Source organism: Sycon ciliatum, chromosome 4 (genome assembly GCF_964019385.1).
Source record: "Sycon ciliatum chromosome 4, ocSycCili1.1, whole genome shotgun sequence".
Classification (NCBI taxonomy): domain Eukaryota; kingdom Metazoa; phylum Porifera; class Calcarea; order Leucosolenida; family Sycettidae; genus Sycon; species Sycon ciliatum.
This window is the reverse complement of record NC_088646.1, coordinates 39,277,924-39,295,214: the sequence shown is the minus strand read 5'-3', so window position 1 is coordinate 39,295,214 and position 17,291 is coordinate 39,277,924. Positions and strand designations below refer to the sequence as shown.

The window sequence follows — 17,291 nt, the reverse complement described above, 5'->3', positions numbered from 1 at the left end:
ATGTCGATGAGGAGAAATTCCCCTGCTCACAACCGTAGTACAATGCAATACATATTATTGATTGCAGCTGATAGCCCGACACCATTCAAATCCGTGACCAACAGTCTGACATCATTCAAATTCGCGATCAGCTTGTTCCTGGCAGCTTGAAGCCTGGGCAGGTATCAGTACAGCGTCAGTTACATTGCAAGTTGTTCTCATGTGTGTGTATGTAGTCCACTGTGTAAGGGGCCACTGTGTAAGGGGCCAGTGTTCTGTGTGTGTATGTAGTCCACTGTGTAAGGGGCCAGTGTGTAAGGGGCCACTGTGTAAGGGGCCACTGTGTAAGGGGCCAGTGTTCTGGCCCCTTACACAGTGATAGTATCAAAGGCACGCGTAGCACATTTCCGTCAAGCAGTAGCAGGAAATCACGACAAAACCTACAGATGCCATCAGAAATCTTACACCATGGTACACAGACGGGAGTCGGGCGCTAGTACAAGCGTGTATAGTGTACACCTTTTCATGAGAAGAAGTTTAGCGCATAATATGCATTGCTTTCTCCGTCGTGAACATGCGCATGTGCACATAACACCCATTCGCCACACAACGCCGGACAAACGTCATCCGAGCCTCAACACAATGACTAAAATAGGCCCTGTTCAGCTTGGCCGAAAGCAACAACTATGCACGACACTAACATGCCTGAACTAACACAAAGCAAGGAACATTCATTCACCTGTCAGCCGGTGATGTCGTGCACAAGAAGAACGTCCAAAAGCAACCACATGCCATACACTGGCTGTGATGCACTGCCATGCACTGGTATACGTCCCAGTTCAGCTGGTGACCAGCACACGTGCCAATAACCTGCTTGACATGTGCTCAGACGACGCCACTGAGCTGCTCGACATGCGATCAAACGGTGCAGTACCGATCATACCCAAATAGTGGCAAATACACTGCTGACTAGCTTTTGACATCTTGACATTGTCGTCGCCCTGGGCCTGGCAGTGACGGGCTAGTGATGGCACATTGTCTGTGCACAGCCATGACATCATTGATATCAGTTCATGCAGCCGCGTGAAGGCAGCAGGAGCGGCCATGGCAGTAGCTCCGTGCTCACTGTACCGCACCGGCTGTCTGTGAACCGTACCAGTTAGCAAGCAACATCAAGCTATTTCTGCCCAGCATCCGCAAAGTCTCACCGTGCCACAGCGGGGATATCGTGTTGTGAGTTGCCGGATTACACACTGCACGCAATACAATTGCATGTGCTTTTAGTCTCTCCCCTGGGCTGCACATCAACTTGCTTATCTGATTGATATTGGAAGAGTCGGGGCACTATGAGTTGTTGCTTTCACTCCAGGGATATTCCAAATGTAGTGTAGGTGATGAGATTTTCCCTTCTCCACACGGCAGTAAGGTACTGTAGCTGAATGGCAGATATAGCTCAGTGTCCATGGTACTACTGAGTCGGTGAAGTGTTGTTAGCGTGAAAAAGCTCTGTTGCCGTGTTGGACAGTTACACGGGACTACTCTAGGCTATGCACACGCCTGTGTGAGTGTGAATGTGAGTGAACCAACGACCGTTGAATGAGCCATCTGCACAGGACAACAGGAAATTCAGCTGCCTGCCGTTGCTTGTTGGCACCAGCTCAGTTTGGTGACTGACTGTGCACCAAGCACAAGCTGCTCGCGCTCTACGGGCTCGCAAACTGACGGCCATCAGAATGAACGCACGAGTGCGTGCTGTCCGACTCACCGGAATGTAGATCGGAAGGGACACCCGTAAGTCCGCTAGTCATAGAGCAGACTATTCACCTACCCAGCCAGCATCACTCCAAACACCAAGCTGCAGTATTCCGCCTGCTACCAGTAGATCATGGCGTCTACCAGGCGGCTAAGCTGGGGCCAAGACCAGGAGAGGTTTTACAAGCTGCTGCAAGAGGCCGAGATGCAGCAGTTCTGTGAACCGCTCAGACAGATCGGCGTTGAAAGAATAGACCACCTCACCGACATGGAGGACAGGGATTTCCAAGCAGTGGGTATCAGTGATCTGGAGCGCCACAGGCTAATGCGATTGAAGGATAAAGGCGGCAAAGGGACGTCGATATGGAAGAGAGTTATACCAGCGGTAAGTGCCATTATTTTGGTTTTTTACTCTACTTTATCTTTTGCCCAATAAATGCGCGTAGCTAGCTAGCTACATCATGCATGCACACGTGCACACATGCACAAAAAGTCAAAATGAGACAGACGTACACGCAGTCACGCACACAGAGTGACGCATCGCATATCGTGACTTTGATCGTTATTACGTTGACTGATTACCATGATTAGTACAATGTAGATTACATAGTCACTGTACAGTGTAGATAGCTACAAGATCAGACAATAATGACTTCCCTCAACCCGGATAGGACAGTGCATGCAGCAGGGTGCTGTCAGCAGCAGAGCAAAATTAATAATCTCCTCCCTTGTTTGCTACTATAGTAATAAAAATATAAGTAAAGACAAGTGGTTGTGGAGGATACAACAATGAACGATCGTAAGTGCTGAGCACTTACGCGAGCCGATACCAGTGGATTTCCCGTAGCATTACACTACAATGGTACTGCCACTACAGTCTACAGACTATCTGCACAGACCAGGTGGTAGCTAGCTTCCACAATGACCACGTGTCACACTTTCAAGTAACAGTACTCATGCTACCAGTGCAATGTGTAGTTAGTTTGGAGAGGAGCTTCACTTATCAATTACTAAAACTAAAACTAAAAGACTACTACTACAAGACTACTACAAAAGACTAGTAGTAGTAGTAAGACCCAGTGCCATCCAGAGGGTCGATGAAAAACTGACACAGCTGTACTAGTAGTAGTAGAAGTGCAGAGGCAGAGGTGCTGCACTGGGAACGATTCCGGGCCAGATCGCATTCACACACAGAACACAATGTCATAACACTATTATTAACAGTGAGAAGGCTGGCTTTTGTCTGTTTCGACGTTCTGTAGCTGTTGGCCTGCGCCGGCCGGTGAGATGGTGCGTCGCAGGTGCAAGCATAAGTACCATCAGGCATCACTGTGATGATCAGGATAGCTCAAGGACTAGTACATGTACATGGATTTGTTCCCTTTACTTCGCCTTGCGGCGTGCTTAGTAGTGTAGTAGTACTACTACTAGTAGTTAGCATGGTTAGTCAGGACTCAGGAGCAAGTGAAGAATCATCATGACAGTCATTATTCATTAGCCTGTCAGGTAGTGCAGTCATGTAGTCACTGATTCTCCCCCTAGCCCTAGGCCCTCCTCCTCCTCCGACTCTCCTGTTTCGCATCCGAACCCCTTGCCGGCAAACGTCCTATCCTGCTGCTTTCTGCGCGGTAAGAAAGAAAGGTAAACCTTATATTTTATAAACGGATCGCGGAGGACAGGTAGGTCTACACTAGTGAGTCACTAGTGGTACCGGAACTAAGTAAGTAGTTACTTTGACTATGATGAAGACATCATGTGAGATGACAGGATCTAGGAGCGGTGCTAGCTGACCCGTACCGTGACCGTGCGTGACCTGGTGACCCAGACGAGGAGTCGAGTATCGAGTAAAGGCGGTGGAGTTCCGGAAACGCGCCGACTGCGTGGTCGTGGGTGAAGGCCGCGCAGCAGTGTTCAAGAAACCAACACCGGCGATATCGCTCTCACTGGTCGGACCCGTCACAGGTTGAACCGAAATGAAGCCAGCGCACCCGATCCGACGGAGCCTGCGCCGTTTCCTGAGCGAAATCGACGAGGAGCAAGATGGAAGAGCAACCATATCCTCCGGCACTCCATCACAGAGGGGTCATGGTGGCAGATTATTTAGGCGCTCGCGCAGTACGGACGATACGACCTCCAACACCAGGTGTCCAGAGCGCGTGTCTGACCAGGATGATCTACCTCCAGTACCAGCAATTCCCCGGCCAAGGACATCCAAGAAGGTAGTGAAGTAGTGCGCCAGTGCATGCTGCTTCGTGCAACAGTTTATGATGTAATTGCTATGATCGCTATGATCGCTGTGCAGGTCTGCAGGACAGGCGGAAGCAGTTTTTGATTGGTCCCGCCATAAACTAGCCTTTCATACTCTGTGTAGTGGGTACACATAACCTCCTCAGCAGGAAACACACCGTGATGGCCAACAAGTTGGTCCGGCGATCACCTGACCAACCGGACCCGTTGGCGGCCTTGTAACCTATCATACTTTTGTCTACGACATGGAGGGTATACACACAGTGACCTCCTCAGCAGTGGTAGCGGCCGAAAAGTAAGGTCCGGCCATGGCCTGAGCAACCGAACCGGTTCCGCCGGGCCTGCTATGCTGTTAACGTAACATCAGGGTATGTCAGTACAAAGCCGCAAGGGCATACTTTTACAGTAAAGTTGAACTCGCCAATTAAATTATGGTGAAAAAGGAGAAGGACAAAATGTTACGAGTTATGACTAACTGTCCACAGTAAAAGTGTTTGCTTTTGCAAATCAACGTGCTGTTGACAGCTAGTGTTGTCTGCCACTCTCTCCTTCACAGCTCCTGTAAAACATACTTACTCCAGTCGCGGCCAAAGAAGTCCGACCCACGAGTCAAAACTAGCGTCATGTTTCCATTTCCATTACGTAATGCGCCGTCCAAAAAAATTCGTCCAGCGTGAGCCTTGGCGCTGCTTTCGGCACGTGGGTCGGATTTCTTTGGCCACGACTGTAGTATAGTCTTTTGTTAGGTGCCCCCTCCCTCCCAGACCAGCCCCTCACCCCCCCCCCTCCCCAGACCAGCCCCTCACCCCCGGACCAGCCCCCTGCTGCTACTACATGCAGAGCTACTTCATTCTCAGTGTTCCAAGGAATTGCCTATTATTAAAAATGTGCCTGGTTGAAAGGCCTTGGTGTTTCAGGTTCACTGTGACTCCCCGGGTAAAATACAACTTCATGACATGTGTGCCTGTGTCGGTGGTCCATTGCCTTGTCTCCCTACTTTGGTGTGCAGTCGGTGAAGAGATGGCACAAGTCAACGATGAGCAAGGATTCCAGCATTTCACAGGCAGACGCTCGCTCACACTGGCTTATAGCCAACCACATGGTTACAATTGGTAATATTCTCAGTGGGTCATTTGGAGACATTGGCTGTGTGCTGGATGGACAGCTTAGCAATGAGTATGGATCATCAGTAAGTGATGAGTTATTGCTATAGAGAAATGATGTCACTATTCTAGATGAATGACATCATGTTAATTAAGAGAATTGATATCACTGATTTAGAGGAACGACGGCACTGTTTAAAGGAAAGCATCCTTGCTGTGTAGGATTGAAATTGCATAATTGTGTTTGTCTTTTTCTACATCTAAATGATCTTCTCACGTAACATTCCCCCCACCAGCCGTTGCCGCTGAGACCTTCTATTCCGTATTGGCACTGATGTTATCTTTGGCCATTGCAATGTTAAAATAAGCAAGTCGTGCGTGTATGTGTGTGTGTGTGTGTGTGTGTGTGTGTGTGTGTGTGTGTGTGTGTGTGCGTGCGTGCGTGCATGCGTGTGTGTGTGTGTGTGTGTGTATGTGTGTGTGTGCATGCATGTGTATGTATGTTTGTTTGTATATATGCCTGTGTGTGTGTCTATATGTATGTGTATGTGTATGTGTGTGTGTGTGGTGCACTATGCTGTGGCACTACTGTAGGTACCTGTCGCCCTGCTGACCATTACACAGAGCTGTTGTCAGCAGCGTGCCTTCTTCCAGCAGGCCAGCCTGCTGACGAACGTCAACAAACTCAACGTTGTGCGGTTCTTCGGCGTCACGTCGTTTGGTCACGTGTCTTATGTGGTAAGGTATCCGTGTCATTGATCCACAACTGTAGCCTATTCGTGAGTGTTGACCTGATGATTCTCCTTGTCTGCTGCCTGGCCCACTGAGCGGGCCAGGCTACACCATCCGCTGCATGAGAATCCTTTATGGCAATCAGGCAGAGAGTGTATGCCGGAGGGAACAACAAACCACCCTTGTCCACTAGAAGCTTGTAGATGCGTGTTAACCTGTAGCCGAGTCATTTTTAGTGCACACTGCTTGGTTTCTAGACTACAAGAATGCTGTACATCCATAAAGACATAGATGTGAAGGCTAAGCTGAATCTGCGGACAGCATGCTGTTTCGTTCTTTGTGAACTCATCAGCGCAGCACAGAGGAAAAGGCTAAGCTGTGTGTCTATTGCAATTGCATCATGCTTGTTCCTCACCTGGCATCCTTCTCTCTCACAATCTTTCTTTCGTCCTTTCCCCACATTATCCACGACAGTTGATGGAGCTCTGTGCTCGCGGCACTCTATCAAGTGAGCTGCAGCGCCGAGGGCCGACATTCCCACTGACGACGCTCTTCGAGATGGCCATGCAGATATCGCGCGGATTGAAATATCTGGAGGAGAAAAACATTGTACACAGCAACCTGCGAGCTAGCTCCATCTACATTGCCGCCAACGGAGAGGTACGTGTGCACTTTGTTTGAAGATCAACTTCATCTTTCAATACTGTTGTATAAGACCTGAGGTAGTCTGAGAATGGATGGTGTTTTCCTGTTTCATTATCAAAATTTAATGCAGGAGAGACTGTCAGACAGTTTGAGCCTAGCACTGCAATTCTAACTGTCTGAAACATGATGGTGTTCTAACTTCTCAGTGCATTGCCGTTCCCTGTGTGTGTGTGTGTGTGTGTGTGTGTGTGTGTGTGTGTGTGTGTGTGTGTGTGTGCAAACATGTGTGTATGATCTGTATATTTATGTGTGTGTCACTGGTGCGTGTGTGTATCTGCGTACGTGCATGTGTGCTTACGTGCATGTGTGTGCGTGTACGGTGTGTGCGTGTGCATGTCCTTGATGTTATCTGAACCTGCTGAATACCTCCACAGTGCAAGGTGGGCAACTTCAGTCTCATGCAGAGTGCCGATGTACTGAAGTACCTCACAGATAACATTGAAGCAGAGCGCATCCGCTCGCGACTCAAACACAAGATACCGTATCAGTGGTGGGTGCTAACAGTACATGATTGTGCAGGGAGGGATTGACTGTCAGCCACGGTGCATGACTGTCAGTGCATGACTGTACATGTGCCGCAGTGCGGGATTGATCAGGTCATGACTGTGTAGGGCTGCACCGACCAGTACATGAACACGCATGCACTAGCTGCTATGTCATCCTTTACTAGCATTGATGCACTATCCAAGTGTAGGATGTCCAACTTCATCACCCTGCACCTAAAGTCACAGTAGTGCTACACCCAGACCTACTGAATACAAATGCAATATCATATTATGCAGATATCTTTGATCAAAGTGGGATGGTTGGGCAGTCTCTTATTCTTGGCTGTTCAAGTAGTTGGAAAAGGGGAATTTAACCCCGAATGAACCAATCATTGCTGATAAAGTTGTGGGTACAGCTTCCCATGGTGAAAGTCTCAGAGAGCAAACTACTCTCAGTTATGTAGCATCTGACATGTAGGGCTGGGCAGCAGAGTGTGCAAAACTGAACGGTTTTTTAGGACTCCCTGCTGGGCATCATTAGAGCGCCTCAGTAGCATATAGGGCTGTGCATCATTTCTAATATGCCAACACATTGGATGCCATATCCTGCTCTCTCTCTCTCTCTCTCTCTCTCTCTCTTTCTTTCTCTCTCTCTCTCTCTCTCTCTCTCTCTCTCTCTTTCTCTTTCTCTCTCTCTCTCCCTCTCTCTCTCTCTCTCTCTCTCTCTCTCTCTCTCTCTCTCTCTCTCTCTCTCTCTCTCTCTCTCTCTCTCTCTCTCTCTCTCTCTCTCTCTCTCTCTCTCTCTCTCTCTCTCTCTCTCTCTCTCTCTCTCTCTCTCTCTCTCTCTCTCTCTCTCTCTCTCTCTCTCTCTCCTCTCTCTCTCTCTCTCTCTCTCTCTCTCTCTCTCTCTCTCTCTCTCTCTCTCTCTCTCTCTCTCTCTCTCTCTCTCTCTCTCTCTCTCTCTCTCTCTCTCTCTCTCTCTCTCTCTCTCTCTCTCTCTCTCTCTCTCTCTCGACTGGAAACTTCTTGTCGACTCAGTTAGTGCAAAGATTTCTTTCCCTAGCTGTGTTGCACTTACCACCCTAAGACCAGATATAGTTCTGTACTCTACGAGTCGTAGGATTGTATTCTGGATGGAGTTGACAGTTCGTGCTGAGGACAGATTCAGTGTCAGTAACTCGCGGAAGGACAGGCGATATGCGGATCTGGCCGATCAATGCCGAGCAAACGGGTGGCAGGTCGTTTCTTTTTCGGTTGAGGTAGGTGTGCGTGGTTTCATCCCGGACTCTCTTCGGAGGGCTCTGAAAGCGCTTGGGTTTTCTAATCGAAGAATAAAATTTATTTGTAATTTGTGCAGTAAGACGTCTCTGCGAAGCAGCTACGTCATCTGGTTGCGACGTCAACAAAAACACTGGTCGAAAGATCCACTTTTCTGAGGTACTGTATGTGGGGCTCCGTTTATTGAGGTGCGTTGAAATTTATTCTCTTTATCTTATTATTTCTTTTCTATAATTTCCCCATATGAGTTCCTATCAGTTGCTGTGAACACCTTGAGTGGAGAGCGCTTGCTCGAGCGTTGAACCGGGTTCTTAATCCACCATACCCAGTTCGCAAGGCTGGGCGGGGTTGTGAGCAGGCTTTCATTTCATCTTTTCTTATTATTTCTTATTATTTCTGCTTTTCATCTCATTACAAAAATTCTGCGCATTTTTCTCCATCTGCGCATAAAATCTAGACTGACAACCTGCTTGTTAAATCATGCATCTGCTTTCAGGCGTAAAAACCCTGTTGTAGAGGTCTCAGTCCTCATTTGTTAGACTTACCTGTCTTTATAAATGTAACTTACTCTCTCTCTTTGGTCTGTTGTTGTGTGTGCAGGGCTCCACCGGAGGTATTCAATACCAGCACGTTCTCATTGAAGTCGGTGGTCTGGTGCTACGGCACATTGCTGTGGGAGATGTTCTCTCACGGCGCTGAACCATGGCCAAAGCTGGGCACGATGGAGGTAAGAAACGCTGTCCGAGCAAAATTATGTTCTAATTACGGGTGCTTCACTGAAAGAGAAAAGCAGGCCTCTTATTCAGGTTTGACGTATGAGGACTCTCATCTACTGCTCAGAACTCAATAACACCACTAGGATACACTCACTGTAGCTACTGCAGAAAGAGAGTCCAGCGCCACCACACTACTCCACCCAGGCTGACAGCCTTCTGACGGTTCACTTTCTAGGACAATTTGAAGCAGATATCTCTTGTGCGTAGGCTGGGTGTATGTTCACCGTCTGGATGGTTTACTTTGCGTGTCGCCGTAGATCTTGGAGCAAATCGATCAGCCACGTCAGAATCGTCTTGCGAAGCCTTGCCATTGTCCCGTGGACATCTACTCATTGATGCAGAGGTGCTGGAATCATGAACCAGCCGATCGGCCGATGTTCACTGCACTAGAGTCACTTGTCAGAGAGGTAGGTGTGTGGCATGATTATGCACTACTCTGAGATCAAACTGTGCAGCTTGGTATCACAGTAAAGTACAACTGTGCTGAAGCCTCCACACAATACTCTGATGATCAGCTGTATTCCTCTGTTAGTATGCAATGCTGAAGATAAGGCCAAGTAAAAAAAAAAGCTAGATGATCGTCCCCGTCCGCCCCAGTTTTTGTCAGCGCCCCAAGAAATATTTTATTTTTTAAATCGTGAGTTTTTGCCGAAATCGTTGGTTTTTTACCGATCGCGGATGCAGGAAACATGTGCACGCTTTGTTTAATACTTTCTTTACTATATGGACCACATACTACTAGTATATCACAACGTCAGTATCGATCTGCTGAAGAAAGAAAAAGAAAAAAAGAAAAAAAAAGAAAAAAAGAGAAAAAAAACCTTGATGTTGTTGTGTACACTGTGTGCATGAGAGGGTAAAAAGTAAAAAAATAAAAATAAAATCCTCCCGCCCTCCCCGATTTTTCCAAAAAAAAGGACGATCATCTAGTAATTTTTTTTACTCGGCCTAAACTGATGTACATTATGCTGCATGTATCAGTGCATGCCCAATGAGTGATTGTATTGATGGATAGATACCGTGCCCATGAGTGAAAGCTGGCACCAAGCAGTTCTTAACCCACTTAGATAGAATGTGCGGGGCAAGACACATCTCGAAGGATAGTGTTCCTCTCTGCGACTGTAGTGTAGCTGCATGGCACTGTAGTGGCATGGTGGCGAAGACCTATTGTCGGTGTCAGGGAGTCGTAAACTACCGGTACTTTACGACTCCCTGGCCGGTGCCAATACAGCGGTACACTGTGATGTGAACTCACCGTGTTTGTTGTTGTGTTCTGTGTACACACTTGCGGCCGTGTCACACCTGTGTGTGTCCATGTACAGTGCTATCCGCAGCAGGCACGGGTGACCTGCGAGGAAGTCATAGCCGGTGACGGCACCGCAGGCATGCTCTCGCTCATCCCCGATGACATGCTGACCATTGTGGAGAAGTATGCTCCCGCTACAGTGTAGCTAGGTGTACCCCCTATACATGCCATGCTCTGTGTGTGGCAAGTCAAGCTTGTAACGTCCTGGCCAGAGAAATTCAACCTCATGAATAAAATAGCACCGGGGCGCTACTTGGCTCTAGCACCACACGTACTATTCATTGCACTCTAATGCAGCATAACTTCAGTATTCTGATGATAAGGAAGATTTTCTCTGGCCAGAACTGTATTGAATCAGTAGACTTGAAGTATCTGACAAAGTGACAAAGTGATCTATTGTGTTGGTTTGGAATGTAATGGATCCTGGCAGCACACGCTCTTGTGTGGACTGGTCATTTTTAGTGGTAGGGCATAACTGCAGGTTCTGTTTGCAATCTCGAGTTGGAAGACTAGCATTGTGATACCCTAGCAGTGGATGCTGTTGGTAGTTCTTGGCTGGTGATTGGCATAGTCAAGTAGAGTGCTCCACTGCCCGAAGAGTGTTCAATGCGCGCATCATGAGGGCAGAGAGCCTTCCCCGCAATAGAGAGGCTAGTGCCTGAGGAAGCCGTCTTGCCACTCCGAGTATGGCTGCGAACGAAAACTATTCTTTGTTTACATGGCACGGCGTGGCCTCTGCATGTGTGTTCTAGCTCAGTGATCAGTGTTCTGTTTGCTTGTTGTGTTGCTGTCACAGACAAACCGTGTACTGGTTTGCTCAGAATCAGCATGGTGAATACGGGGAGTTCAGGTACGACTGCGTCGAGATCATCACCGACACCAAGGTGCATTCGCCGGAAGAAGACCGTAAGGCACGCAATGCCATGCACCTTTCCTGCACTATCCAGCATCAGCACGTTGCAATTGGGAACGGTTTCATTAGTTTTCATTTTTTGCTATAGTTCTACCCTTTTATGATTTCACGCCCTTCGCAAAAAAAACCCACGAAAGTTTCCAGATGGCAAAGGTTTCTCTGTTTGCGGCACGCTCTCCGGCACCAGCACTGCACCAGTACTGCACTCTACCTGCAGGCCGTACAGTACACTGTGCTTGGTAAGGCACTGCAAATCTGCTGCCATGATATACCGCTGATCATGGATATGCATCAAGAGACTTGTCAAAGAATGGTGTAGACAGTGTCTCGTGAGTGTTTCTAAACATGAAACTCAGAGTTTAATAGAGAGGAAAACATGTCTTGGTCTCTGTACGTTGCTTTGCTTTTGTGCACAGAATGGCATAATTTAATATGGGCAGTTTTTTAAGCACACTTTAATCACCCGAATTCCTTTCACTTCAACACATTTCCCGTATATTCCCTTCTCTTTTTTTCGCTTTTTCCGACAGGTCGGTCACCACAAGGACGCACGCCCGGGTAAGGAAATGAGTTGTTTCGTATAACTACCAGTATGAGTGCACGCTGGCATGTACACCTACATCATTCACGTACAGTTGAATAACCTGACGTTACAAGTGTATGTATATGTGTTTCAAGTTTTGCTTAAAGAAGAAAAGAGAGAAGAAGAAACAAGCATGCCGATGTGCACGTCTGTCTGAGTGTGTTCAAGAACACACTGGAATTCATCATGTCTAGTACTACATAAAGTTCACATTATGTTGATGGCTCGTGTGACTGACCCAACTGGCTTTTGCGCATCTGTCAGAACAGTCAGAACGCCACCACAACACAACTACACTGTAGTAATAGTACGCCGTGCAATGTGTCATGCAATGTGTCGGTGGGAGGGTCTTTGGATTTATGGCCGTCACCTGTCTGTTGTGATTGTGTGCTTGTTTGTAGGGACGGCGTCGAGGCGGCCAGCATATCTGAACCAATCAACTTCAAGCACGACCTGCATGTCTCTGGACTGGAGGACATGACTGATGAAGAGCTAGTCAAGTGAGAACATCCATGGATACACCATGCACACACACACACGCACGCGCACACACACACAAACGCACGCACGCACACACGAACACACGCACACACAAACAAACTGCGAGCTAGTCGAGTGAGAAAGTCCATGGATAGCCATAGGCTCACTACTCTGTGCTATGAATCAATGCACTGTGTACACATATTACAGTGCACACACACGGTATACTGCACACACATATTGTGACAGTGCACACACACGGTATACTGCACACACATAATATTACAGTGCACACATCAATGCACGCAGCAGTACTCCATGGTTAGGTTTGAACTTCCCTCTTACGTATTCTGGTGCACCAGACACACAGTGTACATATTTACTAGTTGATGGGAATGGAAAAGGGAAAGGTCTGAAGAAAAAATTGACTGTCACCACCAGGAATCAGTTGGCATCTGACAGAGATGCCTGGCAGTCGCACTGTGCATCTACTGCTTACACAGCTGCATAATGCCGTTTATTATTATTATTTTTTAAATTTTACTATTATTATTTTTTCGGCAACGCAGATGATGATGATGATGATGATGATGATGATGATGATGATAATACCTTGCGTTTTATATTCATAATATTGTTGCCCGTAAAAGCGGCTTGGTCACATGATGATGATGATGATGACCAGGAATCGAACCAGGGACGTTCACTTGAGGCCAGCGATGCTCTAACCATTGAGCTATGGTGTAGCTGTCATCCAAGCAGAGACCGTTCAGCATTTTCTTCGAAGACTGTAAAGGCTGTGTTTGCCGCAGTGTAGTCTGACTCAAGAAAAGCAATGCAAAGCAACCGGTGCAACGACCAAACTTCTACCGTGTCCGCTGTTTTCTGTCTGTTTTCGTGCCTTACAGAATGTTTGAGGAGAAAACACAGGCCTTGAAGAATGGTAAGGAAGCAGTGCAAGTTCGGCAAGTCCGGACGTCTGCAATGCACTCACACTGCTCCAGTACAACTTCATTCAGATATGAATCCTATGATAGCCTTTGCCGAGCAAAGTTATGAATGTTATGAATGTGCTGCGTGTGTACCGTACAATGCTTGCAGACACCAGCACAAACAGTTCACCAGCAACATTCCATGATAGCAAATCGCTCCCAATATGAGTTTCCAGTGTCTCTCGGAACGAGACAAGCCTTGTCTAGAGCAGTTTACTATTACGGGATGTTGATGTTGATGGTGAATGGTTGATGCTGGTGTCGGTAACTGTGGTATTCTTTGGTCTACATGACTACCACACGTCCACAGTTGGATGGATCAAGTGAAGATGCCATCAACAGCACACTTTCAACTATCTACAGGCATGTCACGGCTGTTCAATCCTTGTCATCCATGTCATCCATGTCATCCATGCCATCCATGCCATCCATGCCATCCATGCCATCCATGTCATCCATGTCATCCATGCCATCCTTGCCATCCTTGCCATGTACCGGTGTGTGCGTGTGTGTGTGTGTGTGTGTGTGTGTGCGTGTGTGTGTGTGTGTGTGTGTGTGTGCGTGTGTGTGTGTGTGTGTGTGTGTGTGTGTGTGTGTGTGTGTACGCATGTCACTGTTATTCCCTGTTACAGGTTCCACACCAGCGAGCAGCACATCACACCTCGGCCCAGTAGGAGACCACCACCGCAGCAACGACCCCCTGCCCGAAGTGCCCGGCACCACGGCAAGCCGTTCCGCCGAGCGCTCCTCCGCAAGCCTGCACCGTGCCTGGACGGCCAGCCAGGCACAGAAACCAGCGTCAAAACGACTTGCGACCGAGAGCACGTCGGCAAGTGTCCCGCCAGAGCCGTCCACACTCCGCATGGTCCCGTCCAGTGTGGGCAGTCAGTGTAGTACAGTACTAATGGGGTCTGTTCAGGAATACGATGAAGTAGACCTGCGCTCTCAACGAGGCGAGGACGAAGACGAGGACGAGGGGGATAATCTGATCTTCGACCCGGATGCGGACTACCTGGATATGTCGCAGGGCAAATGGCCGTCGGCGTCGGACCTTGCCGCCAGACAAGGTGACGGCTCAGCAGCCGCTGCCAACACCAACACAACGCCAGTCTCGGCCAGACGCGGCCAGAACACCTGCATGGCCAATTATGAGACCATGATGGCACCCAGGCAGACGCAGGCTAGAAGTGGGGGCGGCGGCAGTGTGGATGATGAACCCGAGGAGGAGTATGTGGCACCGGAGATCACCAGGGCCAACCGAGTAATGGACGACTATACGGATATGAATGTGATGAGCAAGGCGGCAAGGGAAGCCATCGACCTTGCCATGAAGAAAGGCGAGCTGTCTCGTGTACAGCCAGCATCACTAGAAGTGTCAGCAGCCACAGCAAGCGCAAATACAGCGCTGATCTCGGAGCAATCTGCACTGGACTCAATGGAAGTCAACAAGCTGTATCACGCAAGAACACCGCTATCTCCCAGCAAACCGGCACCAACACTTGGTTCTACTGCTGCAGCTGCTGCTCCACCTCGCACTAACCGGCCAGTCCCGGCTCCACGTCATAGGAAGGTGCGGTCAGCGGTCCACTTGCTGAGTTCACCTCCGAAGACACCGATGTCCAGCAGTGGTGCACCGCCATCACTGGCCAAATCACGCTCCACGTACGACACAACCGCCGCCGAACCAGGATTCCTGCGCACCAGCCCCGAGGGCGAGGCCACCACAAACTCTCATCTGCAACCGTCAGCAGACTGGTCCCCGGTACCCAGGCCCCGCGCAAGATCAAGAGAATCAGTACCAGATGTCATCACTCCGCCGCCACCACCACCAGCAGCAACAACACCCCCACTGCCAACAACAACAGCACTGCCACCACCACCACCACCAGCAACACCGCCACTACCAACAGCAATACCACATAGTTCAGAACACGAGATCAGAGCGGCATCGTCCAGAGTAGCAAAAACATCAGTCGACTCGACAGGCGACAGCACTAGAAAGACCAGCGGTTCAAGTGGATCGTCCGAGTACGTTAATGATGACGCTATCAGGATGCATTGCAACAGGAGGAGATCATCGGACTACGTCAATGACATCGTTGTACGTAGCAGCAGCTGCAGCAGCCGTACTGGTGGGAGTAACAGCACGGATACCATGCGTCCAGATTACGTCAACGCCCGGGATAGTCAGGAATACCCCGATGATTCTCTGCAGTCGGTGTTCAACCGGCCAATAGCATCTCTATCCAACGTGTCTACGCTAAGCGAGGAGAGCGTCGCTATCCAGCATCGCTACATCAATGATCACGTGCGCTCATCAACCCTTCTCGAGTCCCATCAACGACCGCGTGCACACAGCAATGAATACATGGTACTCCCAGAGGATATGGTCAGCGCACTGCAAGCGGCGAGCCCGTTGAACGACACAGCAACACCGCCGGGATCATCCGGTGCCAGTCACCATGGTAACGGTGACTCTGCCGCTGACAGAGCCAGGTACGACGTGATGAGTCGCGACTGGAGACCAGACAGCGATCTCAATGTACCACCTGCCAGCATGCATGTACAAATACCAGCAGCTACCGCACAGCTGCAACGTCAGCAGCAGGACTTTGGGCCGGCGACTCCGCCTTTGGTATATTGCCCCGACATGAGTGTGTTGGTCGGCAATGACAACGACAGTGACATAGCCACGACAGGCGCTGCAAGCACATACAACACACTAGATATGTCGACCCGAGCCCAGCCAAGCTATTCAGTAGCGCATGCGTTTGAAAGTGTTGATCTAATACCCTATGCTACAAGCACACCGCCGTTGCCGCCCAAGAAGAAAGCAGCGTCACGAGCAAAGTCGGCAGCAGAGCTACCCTCAGCAGCTGCAGCAGATACACTGGGTTATGACGCGCCTCATTTAGACAGCACTCAGCCGCAGGCAGCTGGGGTAGGGACTGGCTGCTATGATACAGTAGCCAAGTCATCTCCATCACCGCCGATACGTCACAAGTCAAAGACGAACGCGCCGTCACCGCTGACTGTTCATCGCATGTCAGCGGCAACATCACCGTCTGATTCGAAATCACCACCGATATCACGAAGGCAGCCCGCTCCCGAGTCACCAGCCATGTTTGCACAGAACTTGGTCGAGCAGCTGCCCGACTTGAAGTTTGCCGACGTTATGGTGGCGCTGCAGGCGTACGAGTCGCCGCAGGTCACCGAGACACACCTGCGAGCACAGCTAGTGTTGGACGTGTACAACCGTCTGTGTGAGATGGGCTACAAGATAGACATGACGCGTTGTGAGCTGGCCATGAAGCACTGCCGCTGGAAGAAAGACAGGGCAGTCGACTATCTCGTTCGCAACCCCACCACAACCTGAGCAGTCACAGCAGGCACTCAGCTGCAAGCCAACACAAGCCAACACTGGCCTGCTAGCAAGTGCTGCCTTGAACTGTAGTCCTGTACTCTTGAGAAGGATTCTATCAACTCTTGAAATGAAGCCATCGTTCTACAAACACTTCCTTTGATTGTGTTCTCTTTCTCTAATACATTGTGAACAGTTTCCTCGGAGACAAGACTGCAATAACACTGAGAAGAAGGACACACTTCAGGCTCTTGATGTATTCGTATGTGTTGATCATTGATTGAAGCATCATCATTATTGTTGATATTCGCACGCCTGTGTTGAAATGAATGCTTGCTGCTCTTGCAGTTATTACTGTACACAGCACTGAAGACTCCTATTCAAAGACGTCATGTCATGGCCGTTCATTGAGCTGTTAAATTAATAATTTGTCAATCTGAGTACAGTGCCATTTTGCCTCCTGTGAACCCTAAATGCAATGTGAACTTTCAGCATGTTCACGTCGTCTTCAAACAACAAGCAGTTATTACGCAACTTACAATGTATACGACTTTGAGGTAGGCCTGTGTGTGTGTGTGTGTGTGTGTGTGTGTGTGTGT

The 17,291-nt window shown here is 49.0% G+C and overlaps 1 protein-coding gene across 3 annotated transcripts; it reads left to right on the top strand.

Moving 5' to 3' along the window:
- The first annotated feature begins 1,177 nt into the window (after positions 1 to 1,177).
- LOC135816093 (ack-related non-receptor tyrosine kinase-like) lies at positions 1,178 to 17,242 on the top strand. Of its 3 annotated transcripts, none has more exons than XM_065329462.1 (13): positions 1,178 to 2,116; positions 4,988 to 5,167; positions 5,676 to 5,819; positions 6,288 to 6,473; positions 6,893 to 7,008; positions 8,882 to 9,008; positions 9,315 to 9,464; positions 10,380 to 10,486; positions 11,160 to 11,269; positions 11,807 to 11,834; positions 12,261 to 12,359; positions 13,248 to 13,282; positions 13,964 to 17,242. In XM_065329462.1, the coding sequence occupies exons 1-13, from the start codon at positions 1,865 to 1,867 to the stop codon at positions 16,705 to 16,707; spliced, it is 4,278 nt and encodes a 1,425-aa protein (XP_065185534.1). In that variant the 5' UTR covers positions 1,178 to 1,864; the 3' UTR covers positions 16,708 to 17,242. The 3 variants fall into 3 exon arrangements, with proteins under 3 accessions (XP_065185534.1, XP_065185535.1, XP_065185536.1); XM_065329463.1 differs by lacking the exon at positions 1,178 to 2,116 and adding an exon at positions 3,537 to 3,950; XM_065329464.1 differs by lacking the exons at positions 1,178 to 2,116; positions 4,988 to 5,167; positions 5,676 to 5,819; positions 6,288 to 6,473; positions 6,893 to 7,008 and adding an exon at positions 7,023 to 8,262.
- The last annotated feature ends 49 nt before the right edge of the window (positions 17,243 to 17,291 follow it).